General features: G+C 44.7%; 1 protein-coding gene across 1 annotated transcript; it reads left to right on the top strand.

Annotated features, from left to right (window-relative positions):
- Nucleotides 1–673: 673 nt before the first annotated feature.
- On the top strand, nucleotides 674–22,803 carry ETNPPL (ethanolamine-phosphate phospho-lyase). Its single transcript, XM_002717158.5, has 13 exons — nucleotides 674–944; nucleotides 4,095–4,213; nucleotides 4,438–4,597; nucleotides 7,398–7,472; nucleotides 9,015–9,105; nucleotides 10,991–11,107; nucleotides 15,321–15,403; nucleotides 16,158–16,383; nucleotides 17,249–17,403; nucleotides 17,966–18,055; nucleotides 18,271–18,401; nucleotides 21,004–21,071; nucleotides 22,226–22,803. Exons 1-13 carry the CDS (start codon nucleotides 889–891, stop codon nucleotides 22,352–22,354), a joined length of 1,500 nt encoding a protein of 499 aa, XP_002717204.2. The 5' UTR covers nucleotides 674–888; the 3' UTR covers nucleotides 22,355–22,803.

The following is a 22,803-nucleotide window of genomic DNA, read 5'->3' on the forward strand; positions in this document are numbered from 1 at the left end:
TCTTAACTTTCACAAAGATCTAGCTCAAGAAACCTAGGGACAGTCCCAAGGTCACCATCAGGTGGACTTGTACCGGGGAACAGGGAACGACCTCACTTTCTCCATTGAAGAGGATAATAAACTCTCGTGCTGACGTCTCAGGGTTGTTTTGCGGCCCGAAGAAGATAGATTAGGACTGTGTGCTCTGCAATCTGCACAGCTAGAGCCATGAGGACTGTAATTATTGTTAAAGTAGATGTTTGAAACACTGTATACATCACTCCGGACTCGGATAACAGCCTGAGTCCTGGTTATCTCTCATGTGACTTGCTCCTTGTGTTGAGTAAATGGTAGTTTGTTACTGGACTAGCGCAGGGTGGGAATGGAGAAAACTGTCTTGCTGTCTCCAGGGAGCGCCTATCTTTGAATGTTTACACGAAAATAAAGAAACACGGGGAAAAAAAAAAAAAACGAAACAAAGTGGGAAGGAGGAATTCACGGGCAGAGGAGGAAGGCCGTGATAACGCCCAGCTACCAGGAACCTAAAAGGGCGAGCTGATTCGAATCACAGGGATGTGGAGGGACAGTGGGCATGAACAGGGCAGGCACCGAAGCCAGTTAGACTGGGGCGGGGGTGGTGGCGAGCCAGTGGCTAGTCCAGTGACCTGCCAAGCAGGCACCCGGCGGCGGAGGAGGGGAGCAGAGGGAGGGGCTTGGCGAAGGGCAAAGGCAGGGCGACACTTAAAAGGGAGATGACCCTACACTTAAAAGGTTGATGCCACCAGCGACCTCTGAAGCCCAGGCAGGGGAGACCCCACGAGGGGATAACTGGACGCTGCCCCAGGCTCGCGAAGGCAGTGCACTGACCGGAAAGGGGAGACCCCGGCGGGGTACCCAGCACCCTCCACCATGTGCGAGCTGTACTGCAAGTCGGACACCCTGGCGCTGAGGGGGAAGCACATCGGGTAAGGGCTCCCCCACGCTGGAGACAAGCCGCAGGGAGGGAGCAATAGAGTGCCCAGGGCGGAGAGCTGGAGCGAGGCATGGCGCCAGCGGCTAGCCAGAGACCCACGCAGCGAGGCTCCGCAAAGTCTGCAGCCTGAGGGGCGCGCCGCCGTGCCTGCCGCGCATGCGCGCGCGCGCCCGGCCGCCCTTCTACTCGCGGGGGCCGCGCTGGCGCGCAGAGGCGCACCTGCCCCCCGCGAGGACGCGTCCGTGCCTGCGCGAGGGCTGGCGAGCGCTTGGCCGCCGGCGGCCGAGCTGCGGCTGCGGGCCGCCTCGGGGTGCTGGCAGATGGGGCTTGCTAGGAGAACAGGTTGGGTACTGGGAGGGAGGGAGGAAACTGGGCGTCTGCCACCAACTCGCAAGTTTTGGGAAACTGAACGCACAAATATTATGGTGGCGCTGGAAAAACGAATTCTGACCATTTTTCCTAAAGTGAGCCTTCGCTCGCTTTGGGAATGGGTTAATCCGGTAGAAAAACTTGGAACCACCTTCTGTTAGAAAAGCTGGGCTTCAGTTAGGAGATGCCACTTACAGACCCGGGTCACTCAAATCATGCCTGCAGCTCGACCTAACCCCGCAGTGTTCTCCCGGTCTTCTGTGCTTTGGCCTGCCACAGACCACGTGGTAATTCACCGGTGAACCCACCACGCTGGGCTCTGGTCGTAGCTGGGAGTCGTATTACCAAGGCGACGTCTGTCAAATTAATTTCCACTTCTATAAAAAGAGGAATAGCGCTCCACAGGACGGAACAAATGGGAATCGTAAGCGTATGAGTGTTTTCGTGCCTGGTTCTAAAAAGGACACGTGTAAATATGATGATGGTGGTGGTGGTTGTGAGTGGTGCCTAAGCCTGTAAAATCTATGGTCTGCAAGGCAATTAACTTGGGACTAGAAAGAAACGAGCCAGCATCCTCGCGGAGGAATGCTGGGCTGCTGCTCACACAGAGGCGTCCGACCTCAACCAGGGTGGTTTCCGAGACTGCTTAGACCGCTGGCTCTGACCCCAGAGTGGGGGCCGCCTCCACCATCAGCTGACGGCCATCCACTTTTTCTAATCATTCCATTTATTTTCCATCCTACATAGTTAGATTCCCATGAAATCCTGAGTGGTTTCTGATGGGAACAGAAAATAGTATGTGAAAAGAAGCAATGTACACACCTGCCGACCGGCTGAAGAGAAAACTCACCTGCAGCCGGACAGGCCAGGTGAATCTGCAGCTGTGAGCGCTTAGAAGAAAGGTTTTCTTTGGATGTCAGCTTGCAGCGATAAACTCACAGCTGAGCCAGAACCAATGAGAAATTCTCAATGAGTATTATTTTCATCTTAGCTAGTGATGCTTACAGACAATATCAATGTACAACACCACCTTAAGCAAATTTAGAAGTTAAAGTTATCTACTGATCACAATAATCAAAATACTTACTGAACAGTTGTATATCAATTTAATATGTATCTAAGTACCCCAAAACTACCTTCAGTGCCTGTGGGGTTCTTTTGTGTAGGCACAGTCATATATATATATACATATATATATATATAGTTTTGATTCTTAAATGTCCATAAAGCCAGGATCAGAAAACTTTGTCATGTTTTTATGTTGTTAAAATTTATACTGCAGGCATATATTGAAGTAACCAAACATGAATAACTTTTTATTACGCTTAAACAGGGTATTAATAGAGTGGCATTTAACCTAACTTAAAATATGCCACATCAGAGTACCTGGGTTCAGTTCCCAGCTCAGGCTCTTGACTCCAGCTTCCTCAGATGCAGACACTTGGAGAAAGCAGTGATGGCTTAAGAGACTAGGTTCCTGCCACCTATGTGGGAGACTTGAGTTGAGTTCCCTGGCTCTTGGCCTCAGCTCCCAGCCTGCCGTGCCTGTTGTGGGTACTTGAGGAGTGAATCAGTGGATGGGAGCTTGCTAGCTCTCTCTCTCCATCTTTCTCTGTTATTCTCCCTTTCAAAGAAATAAATAAACTTTTTTTAACAAATAGAAAAACCTGGGGCTGGCGCTCCAGTGTAGTGGGTAAAGCCGCCACCTGCAGTGCTGGCATCCCATATGGTTCAAGTCCTGGCTGCTCCACTTCTGATCCAGCTCACTGCTATGGCCTGGGAAAGCAGTAGAAGATGGCCCAAGTCCTTGGGCCCCTGCACCCGCATGGGAGACCCAGAAGAAGCTCCTGGCTTTGGATCAGCCCAGTTCTGGCCATTGCAGCCATTTGGGGAGTGAACCAGAGGATGAAAGACTGTCTCTCTCTCTCTCTGTAAATCTGCCTTTCAAATCAATAAAACAATCTTTAAAAAAAATAGAAAAACCATGTGAGACAGGACAAGTACCATTCAAAGGACACAAAAATGGAAATGATCTATAAAATCTCCTTCATAGTATTTAACTCTGAATTACTTGTATTTAGCTTTCAATGCTGCTTATTTCTTAATAAATTAGATAAGAAGGAAGGGAGAGAGAGAGCAAGAGCGAGCACCCTGTCTTGGGTTATGGCATAACACAGTTAGTTTTCAGGGTCTGATTTTCTTACCAGCTGGTATAACCTTAATCATGTTTCATAATTGTTCTGTGTCTCCGTTTTATTAACTATAAGATGAGAATGGTAACAACCCCTATCTGATAGGATTGTTGGAGGATGAAATGGGATCATATTTGTAAAATACATAAGAGTTTCTGACACATAGTAAGCCTCAAAAAACAATTGTGGGTGTTTTTTGTTTGTTTGTTTGTTTTTTTGTTTTTTTTGGTAGACTAAAAGTTTCCAAAGTAAAATTAATTCTTGGTTTGTATGATGAGAGCTGTCAGAGTTAAATTCATAAGCCTCTAAATAGAGTAGTCAAGTCTTGGCAAATTTAATATATCAAGGGCAAAAAGATGAGCAAAATTGTGACAAGCATACAAAATATGAGCAGTGTCACAAAAGGGGGATGGAGGTAAAATGTTCCAAGCTGGTATGAAATGTTAAAAAAAAAAAAAAAAAGAAGTACGTTGTGTTTTCTCTTTATGGCACTGTGATTTTCTGCTACCATGACCTTCACTGAGAGGGAAAACTACAGAGTGGTCCTAGCAGCCCAAAGTGTTTCCTTTGATTATTTCTAGGCCTTCCTGCAAAGTTTTCTTTGCTGCGGATCCCATCAAAATAGTGCGAGCCCAGAGACAGTACATGTATGACGAGAAGGGGGAGCAGTATCTGGACTGCATCAACAACGTTGCCCACGGTGAGTGAGCGTCCTGCCTTCGCGGCGCTCTGAGGGAGATGTTGGTGGAGGAGGCAGGCTCCAGGCTCCTTTGCAGGCTCCGCTGGTAGTCCTAGTAGGGGGAAGGTTGTAGCAAAAAGTGGCAAAGAGCTCAACTTTGTTTTTCCTGCTTCTGAATTCCACACACTTCCCAAGGGGCTTAGCATTGTAACTCACTTCTTGGGCTTTTGTCTCCCAAATGCTAGTGGGACACTGCCACCCAGAAGTGGTCAAAGCTGCTCTGAGGCAGATGGAACTGCTGAATACGAATTCGCGATTCCTCCACGACAACATTGTTGAGTATGCCAAGCGCCTTGCGGCCACCCTGCCGGAGAGACTCTCTGTTTGTTACTTTACAAATTCAGGGTAGGTTTCCGGTTTTCCCACCACTCCCATTCCAACTCAGCTCTGCCCACTGTCTTTCACATGTTACCTTCTGATTTTTGATTCGTGGTAGAGCGTAGATGTCTAAAAAGCTTTGCTGTGATTCTTGCCATTCACTAAATAACTGCACAGTAGGGCCCGACCTTTCTGGTTCTGCTGTTTGATTACATGATGCTGAACTAACTGATCACCTCGGGGCTGGAGCTGTGGTGTAGAGGGTAAAGCCACCTCCTGCAGTGTCGGCATCTCATATGAGCACCGATTCGAGTCCCGGCTGCTCCACGTCTGACTCAGCTCTCTGCTGTGGGCTAGGAAAGCAGTGGAAGATGGCCCAAGTCCTTGGGCCCCTGCACTTGCGTGGGAAACTCGGAGGAATCTCCTGGCTCCTGGCTTCGGATCAGAGCAGCTTCGGCCATTGCAGTCATCTGGGGAGTGAACCAGCGGATGGAAGACCTCTCTTTCTCTGCCTCTGGCTCTCTATAACTCTGCCTTTCAAATAAATAAATAAAATAATAAATAAATAGTAAATAAAAGGATGCTCACCTCTTTAGGCAGTAGAGGAAGTAGGTAAATAATTGACAGGTCAAGATAGTCCTTTGAAAGCACAAATGAGGAATTTTTGCAAAGACATGACTCAATAAAATAAGCAACAACTTTTTAAAAAACGATTTATTTTATTTGAAAAGCAGAGTTACAGGGAGTCAGAGAGAGAGAGAGAGATGGAGAGAGAAAGAGAGGTCTTCCATCTGCTGGTTCACTACCCAGACAGCTGCAATGGTTGGAGCTGTGCCAATCTGAAGTCAGGAGCCAGGAGCTTCCTCCGGGTCTTCCCACGTGAGTGCCTTGGGCCATCTTCTACTGCTTTCCCAGGCCGTTAGCAGAGAGCTGGATTGGAAGTGGAGCAGCCGGGACTTGAACCAGCAACCATATGGGATGCTGGCTCTGCAGGCAGCGGCTTTACCCGCTACGCCATAGCACCAGCTTCGAGCGACAACTTTTATAAGTTTTTTGTTTGTTTTTGTTTTTGTAAGGCAGAGAGGGAAAGAGACAAGACAGAGAAATCAAGCTTGTATTCGCTGGTTCCCTCCCCAGATGCCTGGAACAGCTGGAACTGGGCAAGGTTGAAGTCAGTAGTCGGGACCTCAATCTAGATCTCCCATGTTGGTGTTAGGGACCCAAGAACAAGCACCATCACCTCCTGCTTCCCAGGGTGTACCTTAGCAGGAAGCAGGAATAGGAGGTGGAGCCAGGACTTGAACTTGGGCACTCTGATGGGAGCAGGCATCACAAATGGCATCTTAACCTGTGTGACAAAACACCTGCCCCGTAGGATTTTTTGAGTGATTTGTTTTCTTAAGGAAATTGAACATATTTCCCCAACACAAACACAAGGAAAGAAAATCAAGTGAATATATGTACTCCAACTTTTAAATTTCTTAAGTTCAAAGGATTTTAGATAGATAGTCTAAGGAATATTATGCAGATATTGAAAAGTGTGCTTTTGAAAATATGTCTCTAATGTATGGAGCTCAAAATGCAATGTTATTTTAGGGGAAAGCTGTATATACAGCAAAAACTCTCATTTTAAAAAATGATGTATGTATTAAAGTTAACTATTAGATATTTTGCACATTTGATTGTATGATTTTCTGTGATTCATTCTTCAGTGAGATATTTTAGGAATAAATTTATAACAAGATCATTCTTTCATCTTTGTAAAAAATTTAAGAAGATATTTTTGGATCTGATTTGTTGTTATATAGCAGGGGTAGGGATCATCCAACCCATGGGCCATGTAAGGCCTCCTGGAATAATTTGGTCTGGCCCTGCCAAGTCAGCTACAGGTAGGGCTGGAAATCGAATACATCTGTAGCAGGCTAATTTTTAAGTTGGTAATTTTGTATGGCCTGTGAACGATGTCATAAATATCCAAATGCCCCTTGGCAAGAAAAAGACTCCTCACCTCTGTGAAGTACTCTTGCCTTTAATAAATGAAATACATTTGACTTTTCATTTCTAAAGAATTCTATGCAGCCAAAGAGTTTAGTTCCAAACAACACTGTCCCCTATACTGGAGATGACAGAGCACATCTAAAACAAAGGACAATAGTCTTGTGGTTAGACAGTCTGAATCCTGGCTCTGCCTCTTCTTAGCTGTGAGACCTTATTCTGATTAGTTCACCTCCCTGAGGCTGTTTGTTCATCCATGAGAAGGAGGTGACAATACTTGCCTTGCAGAGTTGTTATTTGAACAAATACAAGTAAAACACTCAGCATGATGTCTAACAGATAGCTAGCATTCCACTGCTTCTTCCTCTGTGCCTGGGTAGCACATTAGACTCTCTGAACCAGGTTGAAAAATATGGTCCTCATTTTGTAGATAAGGAAACTAAATATTGAGATCAGTAAAATACGACTTGGCAGCCAAGCAAGTGGACCCACTAGCTCCCTTTCTTCCCAGTAAGATCAGCTTAGTGCAGGCCTTTTAGTGTCCTAGTGATGTGGCTGTAGCAGGCTAAAGTGGCAGTGGGCAGCACATCCTTACTTTCTATGTATTTCTTCTGTAAGCCGCAGTCTTTATTAGAAACATCTGGAGAACTTGTATGAGACGGGTGAGGTGAGTGTGTAGGGTGGGCAAGACAGAAGGGGAAGGAGAGGACTTCAACCTACAGCTTTATACATTTCTTAATAAATGAAACTTACAACTTCTCTAGTGAGCATTTTGAAATCTTTTTAGAGATTATGTCACGTGTCACCCCTCTTTGCTGTGTTTTCTTGACAGATCTGAAGCTAATGACTTAGCCTTACGCTTGGCCCGGCAGTTCAGAGGCCACCAAGACGTGATCACTCTTGACCAGTAAGTCTTGGATGCAAGGTTTTTAAGAAGTTCCTTCAGAGACAAACGTATATTGATCCAACCCATACTAATACCATAAGTACATGTGGAGGAAGGTGGATAGGTGGAACAATGGTTTTAAAATAATGTATTAAGCTATTGAGTCCAGCTTAAATTTGGAGAACACTTGATTCCTTCTATCTGCAAGTAGCTGCAAGTAGGAGAGGTTGTGTTAGGGGCTGGAGTGCCTGTAGTCCTAAGAGCCCTACCTGAATCAGGGCTCACTCTTCACACACTGTTTATTGATTCACTAGTAAACCAGGGGAAACTCAATCTTTTTTTCAAAATAAAAATACAATTTCTTAAAAATCCAAGCATTCATTTCACTATTGTCATTGTCCACTATAATTAATTTTTTTTAATTTATTTGACAGGTAGAGTTAGACAGTGAGAGAGAAAGGTCTTCCATCCGTTGGTTCACTCCCCAAATGGCTGCAACGTCCAGAGATGTGCTGATCCAAAGCCAGGAGCCAGGTGCTTCTTCCTGGTCTCCCATGCGGGTACAGGAGCCCAAGCACTTGGGCCATCCTCCACTGCCTTCCCAGGCCACAGCAGAGAGCTGGACTGGAAGAGGGGCAGCCGGGACTAAAACCCGGAGCCCATATGGGATGCCGGCGCCATAGGCAGAAGATTAGCCAAGTGAACCATGGCGCTGGCCCCCACTATAACTAATTTCTAAAATTATTTATTTTATTTATTTGAAAGGAAGACAGACAGACAGACAGATTTCCTCTATCTGCTGGTTTACTCCCTAATTGCCCAAAGCAGCTAAGGCCAGACCAGACCAAAACCAGGAGCCTGGAACTCAGCCTGGATCTCCCATGTGGGTGGCAGGAACCCAGCTACTTTAGCTACTATCTGCAACCTTCCAGGGTGCATGTTAGCAGGAAGCTAGAATAGGGAGCAGAGCCAGGGCTCAAACCTAGGCCCTCTGATATGGGATACAGGCATCTTAACTGGTGTCAACCACTAACTGAATGTCTGTCCCTGAATTCCTCCTGGAGACTCCTGTTCCTTCCTAACTAGCATTGGCCCAGTGTATGCCATTGGATGCTCTTTGGAAATCATCCCAAACAGAACACGTGCCTGCCCAGCATCGGATAGAAAGTTGTTTTGTAAAATTTACTGGAATGTAAATATCAAATACATTTGAAAAACATATACATGTGAAGTTTTACATGAAAATACAGAAAATAATTTTTCACACTGAGATGATATAATTTAGCAATGTAATCCAAAGAAATCAGGTTTTTTTCCCTACTGAAAGGAAATTATCTATGAGGACACATACTTGGCTTTCCACGTATTTCATTACATGTACAAGGAAAAATGGACAAGTTAAATAGCCAGTCTTACCATGAAAAATTAGGTCCCATATCCTTAAATCTGGCACCACAGTAGAGACTTTCCCTGGATGTATGCATACTATTTTTTATCAACACTATTTTTCATATAGTTGAAAGACATATTTCTTGGAAAGATTTTTGTCCTCTTTCTTTTCAGTGCTTACCATGGTCACTTATCATCTCTAATTGAGATCAGTCCATATAAATTTCAGAAGGGCAAAGATGTCAAGAAAGAATTTGTGCATGTGGTAAGTATCTTAGGATCTGAGATTCAGGATGTTAGTCCTGGAAGGTTGCCTAGTGATCATCCAACTCAATACCAGGAGAAAAAAAAAAAAAGCCCTAAGATTTAAAGCAGTTGTGTGAGCTAGACAGCAACAGAATGTAACTTAAAATCTATTGAAAAGTATTTCAGTAGGCAAATTAGAAGAGTGGTAGAGTATGTTATTTTTGTTGCAATTTTTTTCTCCCATTCTTTGATCTTCAATCTCTCTTTTTTTTTTTAAGATTTATTTATTTATTTGAAAGTCAGAGTTACACAGAGAGAGGAGAGGCAGAGAGGGAGAGGTCTTCCATTCGATGGTTCACTCTCCAGATGGCCGCAATGGCCGGAGCTGCGCCGATCAGAAGCCAGGAGCCAGGAGCTTCCTCCCAGTCTCCCACGTGGGTGCAGGGGCCCAAGAACTTGGGCCATCTTCTACTGCCTTCCCGGGTCATAGCAGAAAGCTGGACAGGAAGTGGAGCAGCCGGGTTTCAAACCGGCGCCCATATGAGATGCTGGCGCTTCAGGCCAGAGTGTTAACCCACTGCGCCACAGCCCCGTTCCCAATCGCTTTTTCTTTCTTTCTTTCTTTTTTTTTTTTTTTTTTTTTTTTTTTTTTTTTACAGGCAGAGTGGACAGTGAGAGAGAGAGACAGAGAGAAAGGTCTTCCTTTGCCTTTGGTTCACCCTCCAATGGCCACCACGGCCGGTGCGCTGCGCTGATCCGATGGCAGGAGCCAGGTACTTATCCTGGTCTCCCATGGGGTGCAGGGCCCAAGCACTTGGGCCATCCTCCACTGCACTCCCTGGCCACAGCAGAGAGCTGGCCTGGAAGAGGGGCAACCGGGACAGAATCCGGTGCCCCGACCGGGACTAGAACCCGGTGTGCTGGCGCCGCAAGGCGGAGGATTAGCCTAGTGAGCCGCGGCGCTGGCTCCAATTGCTTTTTCTATACTGATGTATATTAGAGTTGAATTGAGTGTCTACAACTGTCTTATAATTAAATTACCCTTACTAAATTTGTTATATTGATTTATTAAGGAAAATAAAGAAATTAACCATGTGAATGAAACAGTGAAATTCATTTGATGTATTTGTATTGAGAACTGGTAGACTTTTTTAAGAGAATAATCCATTCCTTCTTTCAAGATTTTAAGATCTGGAGTCAGTGTAAAGGCACTGTTTCTTAATTTAAAAGGCATTCTTTCATTTTTGAATGATTATAGTTTATAATACAGTTAATAACTATAGTTTCCATTCATTGACATTTTCAAATAATGTAGTCATAGGAATTTGCAATTTCTGTGAATAAGAATACAGTCTTTTTTTCTTTTTTTAAGATGTATTTTATTTATTTGAAAGAGTTACAGACAGAGGTAGAGACAGAGAGAGAAAAGTCTTCCATCTGCTGGTTCACTCCCCAGTAGCCACAACAGCCAGAGCTGAGCTGAGCTGAAGCCAGGAGTCAGGAGCTTCTTCTGGGTCTCCCACGTTGGTGCAGGAGCCTAAGCACTTGGGCCATCTTCCACTGTTTTCCCAGGCCATAGCAGGGAGCTGGATCAGAAGTGGAGCAGCCAGGACTCTAACCATTGCCCATATGGGATGCCAGCACCGCAGACCCGGGCTTTACCCTCTGTGCCACAGCACTGGCCCTAGGATACAGTCTTGATTTATAAGGATCTGGGAGCACATCCCAGCTCCTCTTGAAAATTCAAAGGTGTGAACTCTTTACATAATTCAGAAACATTAAGAGCAAAAAATAAACAAACTTAGAGCCACTTAGATCTACAGGGTCACCTTTCTAACATGCCTTTGTGGGTAAATGCCTTTTTCAAAAGTTTATCTAAGAGGCAAAGAATTGGATGTTTGCAGGCACCAACTCCGGATACTTACAGAGGAGAATACAGAGAATGCCACGCGGATCCAGCAAGTGCTTATGCAAATGAAGTAAAGAAAATTATTGAAGAAGCTCATAAGAGAGGAAGGAAGGTTTGTATTTTTGGAAACAATATCTTTCATGAAATGAATTGAAACCGTTGTAACTCACTGGGGAGATAGGAAAGAGATCTAAATTCCCTTTCTGTTCTTCTCTGGTTACATTTTCACTTGGTTCCTATTTCAAAAAAGTGCATTATTACAGCCATGCCTCTAAGACTGTCTACTTTTATTTATCCTGGAAATGCAATCACTATGCCCGTTACAGAACTTGTGGCCTAATTCTGACCTCTTCGGTGGCATGCAAGGTCTACTCCAGAGGGGTAGGCGAAGAGAATTAAAATGATGACAGCTCAGGGACAGGACCACTGCAAGACTTACAGACTGGGGAGTCTTGGTGCTTCCCTTGAGCCGGTTCAACCTTCCGTAAGCCATGAAGCCTGAGGCTGCTCTGCACCTGGGTAAGCCAAGGCAGAAAAACGATCTCCTAATCTAGGTGCGAGTTTCTAACACAGAAGCAGAATCCTTGAGAGCAGGGAAAAGGAAATTTCTCAGTCTTCACCTTATTGTCTTCAGCTTAATGTTCAATCCTTATCCCAGATTTTTAACACAGTTGGCAGTATTTTGCCTTTCAGCTGGCTTACAACATACACATGGTGTGGGGGAGGGGGGCTTTAATAAAAGTAAAAAATTTGCTTCTTCCAGTTGATTAAAATATTTTTGTCTTCATGACAAAATATTCACATTCCTTAACTGTTTCTGCCTTTTCTTACCAAGTCATGCTTTTTCATATCTTCTTATGTGGTGTCTCTAAGTAGGTAGACCCCCATTAAAAGTTGTCCCTGTTGATGGGAGCTTTGTATGCTTCCTCTTCAAATATAGCCTGCACCTCTCTATATAAATAGTAAACAGTGCTTTGGGGGTGAAATTTACATTTACAAGATCAGATAGGCTCTTTGCTGCTATCGCTCCCCCTCTTCATGGAGGAACGACACTAAGCCCTGCCTAGGCTTCATATCTGAATCACGGCACCATTATGTCGCTCCCCGTCTTCGTGGAGGAACGACACAGGACCCTGCGCTGTTCTTTCGTCTGCTCGGCCCTCCCCGGGTTTGCTGCTAGTCCTTCCCGGGTTGGCTACCGACACTTCCACCTCCGTGGAAGGGCGGTTCCCCCTGCCACATTCCCCACTTCCGCGGGGGAGCGGCACACTGCCGGCCGGCTCTCTCGGGGGCTGCACAGGTGTTCCCCTTAGATGTTCCTGGTGCATGCTGTCTCTCTCCTCCTTTATAGTCCTCCTCCACCAATCCCAACTCTGCTACCCACACGCCGAGTACGCTGCTCTCCTCCAATCAGGAGCAGGTCCTACAGTTTCTTGGTTGAACTGGAGGCAGCTGTGTAGAAGCTGTTTCTCCCTTCTCAGCGCCATATTGTGGGAAAGCAGATGCATAGAATAAGTCTTTATTCCAGTAACTTAGTCTAGTCCGAGTTGCTCCCAGTTGCTCCCCACAGATCCCCCTTTCTTTTTATTTTTGGCGTTGATACGCGCCTGTCTTCGGTGCCCCACGGCACACACTCTGCTCTGCTTGCTAGAGTTGCCCACAGGTTCTTACAAGTCCTATCAATCAGGCAAACTGAATCCGGGTCCTCTCTTCGCCATGTTGTGAGGAGGTTTTTAGGCGCTGATGCGTGCCTGTGTTCGGTGCCCTGCAGCGCATGCTCTGCTCTGCTAGAACTGCCTGCAGGTGCTTACAAAACCTAGCAATCAGGCAAACCGAATCCAAGCCTTCTCATTGCCGTATTGTGGGGAGACTTATCGATGTTAATTCGTGCCTGTCTTTGGTGACCTGCGGCGCATAAGCTGCTAGCTGCCCGCAGGTGCTCATCGCCTCACTAATCAGGCAGACCGAATCCAAGCTTTCTCATTGCCATGTTGTGGGGAGGCCTTTCTATTTCTCTATTTCTCCATCTCCGGGCATTCCTATTTCTCCCATTTTACTTCTGTCTGCCAACATTCCTATTTCTCTCATTTTACTTCTAAACTTCTGTTTCTCTTATCCTTGCGGCTTCCCGGCGCCCGCCCCGAGGCTGCTTCTCGGCGGCTTCCCGGCTCTGAGCCGCTTCAGCCCGCGCTTCTCCGATCTACGCGGCTTCCCGGCTTTGAGCGGCTTGGCTTCGCGCGCGCACTCCGCGGTCTCGCACTAGCCCAGTGTTCCCTATCTACTTGTGCCCCGCACGCTCTCTCTGCGCGCGGCAGCCTCCGCGAGTCACACAGCCCCAGCTCACGTTTCCGCCACCACCAGCATTCAGTCCAAGTTCCCCGGACTAACCTGGCGAATTCCAACCTGGCGGCCCACATCTCTGCCTCTGGTTCCAGATCTTCGCCTCTTGCTCCCCGGGGTGACTTGAAGAATTCCAAGGTGGCTTACGTCTCCGCCTCGGCCTGCACTTGCGGCTTCATCCTCCCTAACATTTTTCTCTACCTGGTATGTTTCCTTAAGTTTTCTTCCAACAATATTCCTCTCATTTCTCCTGGCTTCTCCCCACAGTCCGTATCCGAGTCCAAGCCTCCTCCAGGTTTCACTTTCGCTTTCAATCTCCTAGCTTCCCCGCCATAGTCCGCATCCAAGTCTATGAAAGCTTTCACTTTCGCTTTCAATCCTAACTTCTTTCCCACAGTCCATATCCGAGTCTATGCCTAGGCTTTCAATAGCTTCTTCCGGCACCTTTTCCGTCCAGCTTTCCCCTAGGCTCTTTGCTAGTCTCTCTCTCCGGTATTTTCCACTTCTTCCCTCCTAGGCTTCATATCCGAGTCACGGCACCAGTATGTCGCTCCCCCTCTTCATGGAGGAACGACACTAAGCCCTGCCTAGGCTTCATATCTGAGTCACGGCACCATTATGTCGCTCCCCGTCTTCGTGGAGGAACGACACAGGACCCTGCGCTGTTCTTTCGTCTGCTCGGCCCTCCCCGGGTTTGCTGCTGGTTCTTCCCGGGTTGGCTACCGACACTTCCACCTCCGTGGAAGGGCGGTTCCCCCTGCCACATTCCCCACTTCCGCGGGGGAGCGGCACACTGCCGGCCGGCTCTCTCGGGGGCTGCACAGGTGTTCCCCTTAGATGTTCCTGGTGCATGCTGTCTCTCTCCTCCTTTATAGTCCTCTTCCACCAATCCCAACTCTGCTACCCACACGCCGAGTACGCTGCTCTCCTCCAATCAGGAGCAGGTCCTACAGTTTCTTGGTTGAACTGGAGGTAGCTGCGTAGAAGCTGTTTCTCCCTTCTCAGCGCCATATTGTGGGAAAGCAGATGCATAGAATAAGTCTTAATTCCAGTAACTTAGTCTAGTCTGAGTTGCTCCCAGTTGCTCCCCACAGCTGCTAAAAGAAGTTTTGAGTAATCGAGAGCTTTCACTAACAGGAGTTATTATTGAGTTGGTGCTGTCATGTTAATGCTGAAAGCACTGGGAAAATATAAGATGGGTACCTCTGAATATTAGATGTGTTTACAAAATCACTGAATTTTAGAGCAGTAATCTCTTGAGCCTACTGGCTTCATTTCACAGCTAAGAAACTAGTCAAAAAGTGAAGAATCGAACCTAAAGTAATAGTTACTGAAGGGTCATCTAAACTCAACCACGGCGCTCTTGACTTACCTCATTCTCTTCTTGTGCTTTGTCTTCTTACTTCATTGTCACTTCTTTCCTGTTTCTCCTTTATTAGCTTCCAAACACTTCCTCTGTAGTTCCTATTGTGAGTTCCCTAACTGTTAAGTTAAGCCTTGTTCAGGGCATGACCTACAGACGTAATACAGTAACCATAATGTGGCCACAGTGACCTATCCTCCCATTTCTTTACAAATTTCCAGCCTCAAGCAGTTGTTTTCTCCAAGCTGGGAAAACAGACACCATGACGAACCTGGTTATTTGGAAGCTGGGTAATTTTTTAGAGATTCGAGTCAAACACTGATGAAACCATCAGTCTTATTCAGTGCATCCCAATGAAACCACTGTACGTAAATGTGGAGAAATGGAAGTCACCCTCTAATCTCCACCATTTCTCATGATAGCTTTGTTTGCACCCTAGATTTTCAGAACCCATGCTTTAGATCTGTTGCTTTTCCAGCATCAACATCTTTTTTCTTTTTAATCACATGGCCTACTTGCTACTTCCTCATCATTTTAAAAAGAACCTGTTCTATAAGAAATCCTCTTTTTCAGAAGGTGGGTGGGGACCTAATACACTTTGACCCCATCTTCTCTTGTGTAGATTGCTGCCTTTATTGCTGAGTCCATGCAGAGTTGTGGCGGACAAATAATTCCTCCAGCAGGCTACTTCCAGAAAGTGGCAGCGTATGTACTTGACTTGGGTCTCCTTGGTCAAACTGAGGGCACTGTGACAATTCTGTAGGGCCATACTAGTTGCTAAAATATTGAAGTATTTCCAGACCAGCTGGTCATTAGCCACCCCTGAGTGCCTGCCGTCCCAGGACTCCTGAATGCTCCCCAACCCTTCCTTAAGACCCAGCAAATAAGGGGTCTGTACATGTAAAGGATTTATACAGGGAGACCTCCAGAACTCTGCTGCAGCCCCTGGCCCAGTACCCTGTCTTACTGGCTGGTGCCCAAGCATCCCAGCCTTACCAATGAGTCAAACTTTGAAAATTAACCCTCTTAGAAACTACATGTTCAATTCTTTCTCTTTCCACTTAAAATTCTGCAACATAGTTTACTTTAAGCAGCATAAACCCAACCATTGTGGAACATGAGTACTTAAAAAAAAAAAAACTTATGGAAAACTGGAATTAAATGATCAGCTTATATTAGTACAAAAATATTTTGAAATCCATGTATAGTTTTTTTTCATAAAATATATTTTTCCATGAACTTTTTGAAGACTCCATTGTTGTCTAATCTAGAAGTTATATGACTATATTATAAAGTCAGTTACCTCTGTATGGGGTTTTGAGTACTGAAATGTTTCTAACAAAGGTTAAGGCTTTGGGTGAATAACATTTGTTCTTCTGTCTTCCATAATCTGTATCTTTGGGTGGGTATGGGAACTCCCAGTGACCTGAAGGCATCAGCTTGCCTCTTTCCTTTTCAGATATGTACACGAAGCAGGGGGCGTGTTTATAGCTGATGAAGTTCAGGTAGGCTTTGGCCGAGTTGGGAAACACTTTTGGAGCTTCCAAATGCATGGCGAAGACTTTGTTCCAGACATTGTCACGATGGGAAAGCCAATGGGCAATGGCCACCCGATGGCATGTGTGGTGACCACCAGAGAAATTGCAGAAGCCTTCAGCAACTCTGGGATGGAGTATTTTAATACGGTAAATTTCAGTCTCCAAGTTTAATACTAACAGGGAAAACCAATTCATGTTCCTACACCGTTTGCCAATGCAGTGAAGAATACAGCTCAGTACTGCCAGCCGCCATCTTAGGCCCCTCACCGATCTTTGAGCTAATCATATTAATTCTGTCTGACACAATGATCCTTGTACTGTTTCCTTTCTATATCTCCCATTTTCTAAAACAGTCTCATTTATTCTTCCAATGATAGATGGCTGTCCAGCTCAACACTTAAGGTTATGATATTTCCATTCACAGATGTTATGATCTTCTTTGTTTTGTAACATATTTAAATTTCCAAAACAGCACTATAAATGTTATATGGCTATCGGAAGAGATACCAGAATTTTAATCTTTGGGAAATTTTATTTCCTCAGTTTTATACCCAAGTGTCATCATCTTTAAGTTTAGAAAAATTATTGTGGTTTGCGAAGTGTATATGACAGCATTTGTTACAACTAAAAGAAAGATTCAAATATGAGGGCATACATTGTTTGGGAATGTCATTCCTTAGTTGTTTAACTCAATTCTTCAAGGGCAAAAACTCCTATTTTGTCACTGAACCACACTGTGGAATCTTTAATTCCCAATATAATGTCTTGTCTTTGTTTGACTGAACCAATAAACTGGTAGCCCTTCATACCCATAATGCAGCATGGAAAATATAATTTGTAATGAATTTTTACTCAACCCTACATGAAAAGAATCATGCTTTCCTGTAAATCTAAGAAACTAATATTATAAGATAATATTTTATTGAAACTATACCTTCATATGTGTATATATGAATCAGATTTCTCATGAAGGAAGCAATACCACTAATTCTCATTTATCCTTTTTGTACAGTATGGAGGAAATCCAGTATCTTGTGCTGTTGGTTTGGCTGTCCTGGACGTAATTGAAAGTGAAGACCTTCAAGGAAATGCCATGAGAGTAGGGAATTATCTTACCGAGTTACTAAATAAACAGAAGGCTAAACACACTCTGATAGGCAATATTAGGTATGTGTATCACGTAGTCATCTGTTTTCCCAGCATGAAAATAACTTATATGTTCTCTTATAAATTTAAAGTTTAGAAAACTGAATCCAGGAAACACTGACGTGGATAAATCATCGTTAATCCTGAACCCAGATATCACCAGTGTTAACATTTGGGCAAATATCTTTCCTGACTTTTATACTATTTTTTTCACTAAAGCTAAAATAATTTCACACTCAAAAGATGAAAAGGAGGAACTTAAAGTAATTCTAAATGATCCATTAAGGAGTATTTAACATACTGTTCGAGAGGGCGGATATTTTTCACAGTTATATGTGAACATTAGCCATCACTATCATCCTGAATAGTGTGAAAGATGCAATCATAATTAAGTGATTCAAAAATTAACTTCTCAAAGGCTAAAATCGACTGTAGACACTGGGCTGAGATTTTGGAATACTTAGAATCATCAATAACAATTGCCTTTCACAGGCTTGAAACTATACTGAATTTTATAAGTGATAACTTTGTGGCAATGCAGCACTTCACAGTGTATGTCAAGATTTCTTTTTTGCCTCCTCAGGGGCATTGGTCTTTTTATTGGAATCGACCTAGTGACGGACCATGAGAAAAGGACCCCTGCTACAGCTGAAGCGCAGCACATCATCTACAAGTACATCCCTCCCCACACCCTTTTGGTATCTTGGTTCCAAAATGCCTGCCCACTTGAAAGCTTGTTTTACTTCCTCCCATCTCTCCAAAGGAGGAAGTCTAAGACACATGCAAATTTTAAATATGGCTTCCTGAATGCCAACGACTTAACTTCTCTATGCTCACATCAGCCTTAGTCATGTGTATGCACTTACATGTATTTCCTGAACTAATTAGGATGAAGGAAAAAGGAGTGCTTCTCAGTGCCGACGGACCTCATAGAAATGTGCTTAAAATCAAGCCACCCATGTGCTTCACTGAAGAAGATGCCAAGTTTATGGTGGACCAACTTGATGAGATTTTAACAGGTTTGTTCCCACATCTTAAGGTGTCTCCCTGCCCCTCCCCTGCACTCCCCAGTCCTGGTCATACATGGTCATTGCACCTGTCATTCATGATGCAAGTGAGGCCGAGCAGACATGAAAGGTGTTACTTTTCATTCAGAACTAGAAAAAGATGAAAAAAGTTCTTAGATAATTGAAGTTTTTAGTTTTTACTCATACAACTCCAAATCTAAATTTTCACAGAAGTGGCACAGTTTAATTTTTATCACTTATTTTTACTTTAGAATAAGTAGGAAGTTTAGGACTGTATTCTTTGTTATACCCTGCACCACAAATACTGCAGCGTATAGTATGTTGGCATTGTATCATTAGGGGACACAAAAACATTTTTTAAAACCTATAAGCTGGCCGGCGCCACGGCTCACTAGGCTAATCCTCCGCCTTGCGGCGCCGGCACACCGGGTTCTAGTCCCGGTCGGGGCGCCAGATTCTGTCCCGGTTGCCCCTCTTCCAGGCCAGCTCTCTGCTGTGGCCAGGGAGTGCAGTGGAGGATGGCCCAAGTGCTTGGGCCCTGCACCCTATGGGAGACCAGGAGAAGCACCTGGCTCCTGCCATCGGATCAGCGTGGTGCACCAGCCGCAGCGCGCCAGCCGCGGCGGCCATTGGAGGGTGAACCAACAGCAAAGGAAGACCTTTCTCTCTGTCTCTCTCTCTCACTGTCCACTCTGCCTGTCAAAAAAAATAAAATAAAAAAATAAAAGCTATAAGCTATAGTTAACAATTTTGCCATTTTTTTTAAAGGAGAGAGAGGTTTAGGACTGTGAGCTAAAGCTCACAGTTCTTTTTTTTTTTTTTTTTTTTTTTTTAGATTTATTTTATTTATTTGAAAGAATTACAGAGACAGGTAGAGACAGAGAGAGAAAGGTCTTCCATCCACTGGTTCACTCCTAAAGTGGCCACAAAGGCCAGAGCTGAGCCAATCCAAAGCCAGGAGCCTGGAGCTTCTTCCGGACCTCCCACATGGGTGCAGGGACCCATGTACTTGGGCCATCCTCTGCTGCATTCCTAGCCACTTTAGCAGGGAGCTGGGTCAGACGTGGAGCAGCCGGGACTCGAATCAGCGCCGATTTGGGATAACGGTGCTGGAGGCCAGGACTTTAACTCACTGCCACAGTGCAGCTCCTGCCGTGTTATTTTATTTTGCATTTTTAACTTTTTTATTTCTCTTTTACATAATTTTTAGAGTATTATTAAAACATCTTTGCTTTAGTACAACTTAATTTTGGAGGGCTTTGTCTTTCAGAATTATGGCCTATCATAGGAATTTTTCTTTTGTTTAACTATAGTATACATTCAGGTTAATTTGTTTTTTGGTGTGAACATAAATGAAATTATAAAGTAAATTAGCATCATAAAACCACATTGAAAATCATAAAGCACTATTGAAGTGTTAGGTCATTTTTGCTGTGGCTTTAGTTTTATTTTAAAGATTTAACTTCTCTGCTTGCTTCTGAGTTTTTAGGGGTTAGGATAGTCTGAGAAGCTAGAAATCACTGTGGCATACCAACTAGATACTTAATGTTTGCAAACTCGAGAATCAGCCCAAGGTAAACACCAAATGGCCACTCTCTTCAGACTCAGAGTTCGTTTACACCTGAACCCGGCGAGCTGAGCGTCCTCTGGTCCCGTAGGGCCGGGTGAACAGAGAGTGTGGGTTGGGGTGCGCCAGCACTGTGGGACTGAGTCAGCTCTGAGCTCGGGCATGATTACTAGTGTGTCAGCGGAATTTCACTGAACGACGTGAAACAAAAGACACAGATAAAACAGGCTCAGTGCCTCTATAAATGATGATGGGGAAATACTACAATCAATGTTTAAAAGCAGCAATTTTAATAGTGGAACTTTTGTTTTAAGATTTATTTAGGAGCCAGCAATATGGCACAACAGGTTAAGCAGTGGCCCGGCATGCTGGCATCCCATCAGGGCGCTGATTCAAGTCCCGGCTATTCTACTTCCAATTTAGCTCCATGCTAATGTGTCTGGAAATGCAGCAGAAGATGGCCCTTGTGGGAGACCCAGATGAAACTCCTGCCTCCTGGCTTTGGATCTGCTCAGCCCCAGTCATTGTGGCCATCTGGGGAGTGAACAGCAGATGATCTCTTTGTCTCTCCTTCTCTCTCTGTAACTCTGCCTTTCAAATAAATAAATAAACCCTTTTTTTTAAAGTAACAAAAAATCACAGTTACACAGAAGGAGACACACACAGAGATTCTCCATCTGCTGGTTCACTGCCCAGATGGTTGCAATGGCCTGCCTCCTCCCATGTGGGTACAGGGGTCCAAAAACTTGGGCCATCTTCTGCTGCTTTTCCAAGGCCATCATCATGAGCTGGGTCAGAAGTGGAGCAGCTGGGACACGAACCGGAGTCCATATAGGATGCTGGTGTCACAGGCAGAGGCTTTACCCACTACACCACAGCACCAAACCCAACAGTGTTGCTTTTTAAACACATTATATTCATCTCTTTATTCTTCATTAGGGCATCCCTATAGATAGCAAAAAAAAAAAAAAAAAAGTATTTTAAAGATTTGTATATGACTCTTTTCCATTATGTCTTTTGGTTTAGTGTTAGAGGAAACTGTGGGAGCCCAAGCTGAAAGTGTGATCCCTGCAAATACTGCACGCAGAGCAAAGGTGAGAGCCAGTTACTTTATTTTTAGGAAAAACATGCAAAACTTTGGGAATTTACTAAAAGGAGTACAAATCTCAAAGTGTACAGTAACCATTGGAACAAAACCAGCCTGTTCTACGGTTGGTTTATTGCTGCAAATTAGTGCAGGGTTCAGATTTCCAAAGGCAGAGCCCTATCATTGGAGCAGAAAACAGGCGAGTGTCCCTGCTTAGAGGATCACTGTCATGCCCATAAAATCCCCACCAGCCTGCATCCTGGCCCCTGACCATGCAGGGAGAGATGATAACAAATGATGTGGGCTCCTGCTTGGCTGTGCCACCTGACACTGCCTCTGGTTCCCATACGTTGCTTGTACAATGGGCAGAAGTTTTAGCAGTGTGGATCCAAAGTGCCAGAGCTGGGTTCTGAAATGGACTGAAGTGCAGGCTTCTAATGGCAACTGGGGCCTGGGAACCTTCTGGCACAGGGTGGCCTAGTTTCTGCATTTGATGTGCTTCCAGCCAAAAGCCTTTCCCACTCTCTCCCCGAGTGGCCCAGGGTGTGAGAACGAGCACCCTGGGGGCGGGAAACAGAAAAGCAAAAACTGGAGAGGCTTTGTTGCATAATTTGCTATTTGTTTATGACTTAAATGCATAAAGGAACACTCTGTGCTTAGAGTCCGCCTGCATGTCCAGTGCAGTCAGGAAATCCTTTTCGTGATTTAAAAACATCAGCCTGTTTTGAGAGCACAAGATTTGCTAACAGGTCCGCTCTGAGTCTTCCTATAGCACAAACCAAGTCGAGAAGTCAGTTATTACCTGATGTGCAAGAGTAGCTTGTGAAGTCAAGAAACAGATTCACTGCTGTAAAAATGGATTCACAACGTTAGAAAGGATTTTACAAGACAAAAACGGTCACCACAGGCAATCTCATTTTAGAGTTAGCAAAGGCGGCACACATTTTCATGAGATTTTGACTTGGGGTCCCAGATTTTATGCTGGCATCACATTTCAGTGTCCACTGAAGATACCCAGGGGGTTAGAGAGGAACAACCAGTATTATTTCGCATGGTTTTCTCGTGGGTTTCTGACTGTCTGTCTGGGTGGGAAGTCAGTTCTGTAGAAGCAGGTGCACTGTGAGGTGGAGACCCATGGGCGTTCTGTGTGTCTGGCTGCAGGTGCCTAAAGGAGCGCAGGTGGAATTGCTCGACAACAGCACCACGGACCCGAGAGAAAACCCCAGCAGAAAGAGAAACGGACTGTGTGCTGACACACATTCTCCACTCAGCAAGCGCCTCAAGACATGAAAGATGAGAACTGCAAAGCCAGATCCCTGTCCAGAGCGATAGATGATACATGCATGTGTCTCATCTGTTAATGGCTCGATTGTACTCTCTCAAAGTAGGTTTTTCATTCAACTTAGATTTGTGAAATAAAATGGTAAATGATTCACAAGGACAAACCAACTCATAATCAACCCATGTCAAGATTATCAGTTCAGCTCTAGCCTATGAATTCCTTACTTGAGATTTCTGAAGGTACTTAATTTATTCAATAAATTTAAGCTTGTCAGACATTCAAACTCCAGTTGGCAGTTTTACTTCAGTTTTAATGTTTGAAATTAGAAGGCCCCATATAACAGGCTGTTTAACTGTTGAAGCTTAGTGCCTTAAAATCTGAACTCTATAATGGTTTAATATGTAAAAGTATATTTATGGTCTAAATAAAATAAAAGGTGATGGCAATCAAAAACTTA

Source organism: Oryctolagus cuniculus, chromosome 8 (genome assembly GCF_964237555.1).
Source record: "Oryctolagus cuniculus chromosome 8, mOryCun1.1, whole genome shotgun sequence".
Taxonomy (NCBI): Eukaryota; Metazoa; Chordata; class Mammalia; order Lagomorpha; family Leporidae; genus Oryctolagus; species Oryctolagus cuniculus.

Coding starts and splice junctions, on each gene's coding strand:
- ETNPPL (XM_002717158.5), top strand. CDS start 889: ATGTGCGAGCTGTACTGCAAGTCGGACACCCTGGCGCTGAGGGGGAAG. Junction 4,598..7,397: donor TGTTACTTTACAAATTCAGG/GTAGGTTTCCGG, acceptor TTTTCTTGACAG/ATCTGAAGCTAATGACTTAG. Junction 11,108..15,320: donor CTCATAAGAGAGGAAGGAAG/GTTTGTATTTTT, acceptor TCTCTTGTGTAG/ATTGCTGCCTTTATTGCTGA.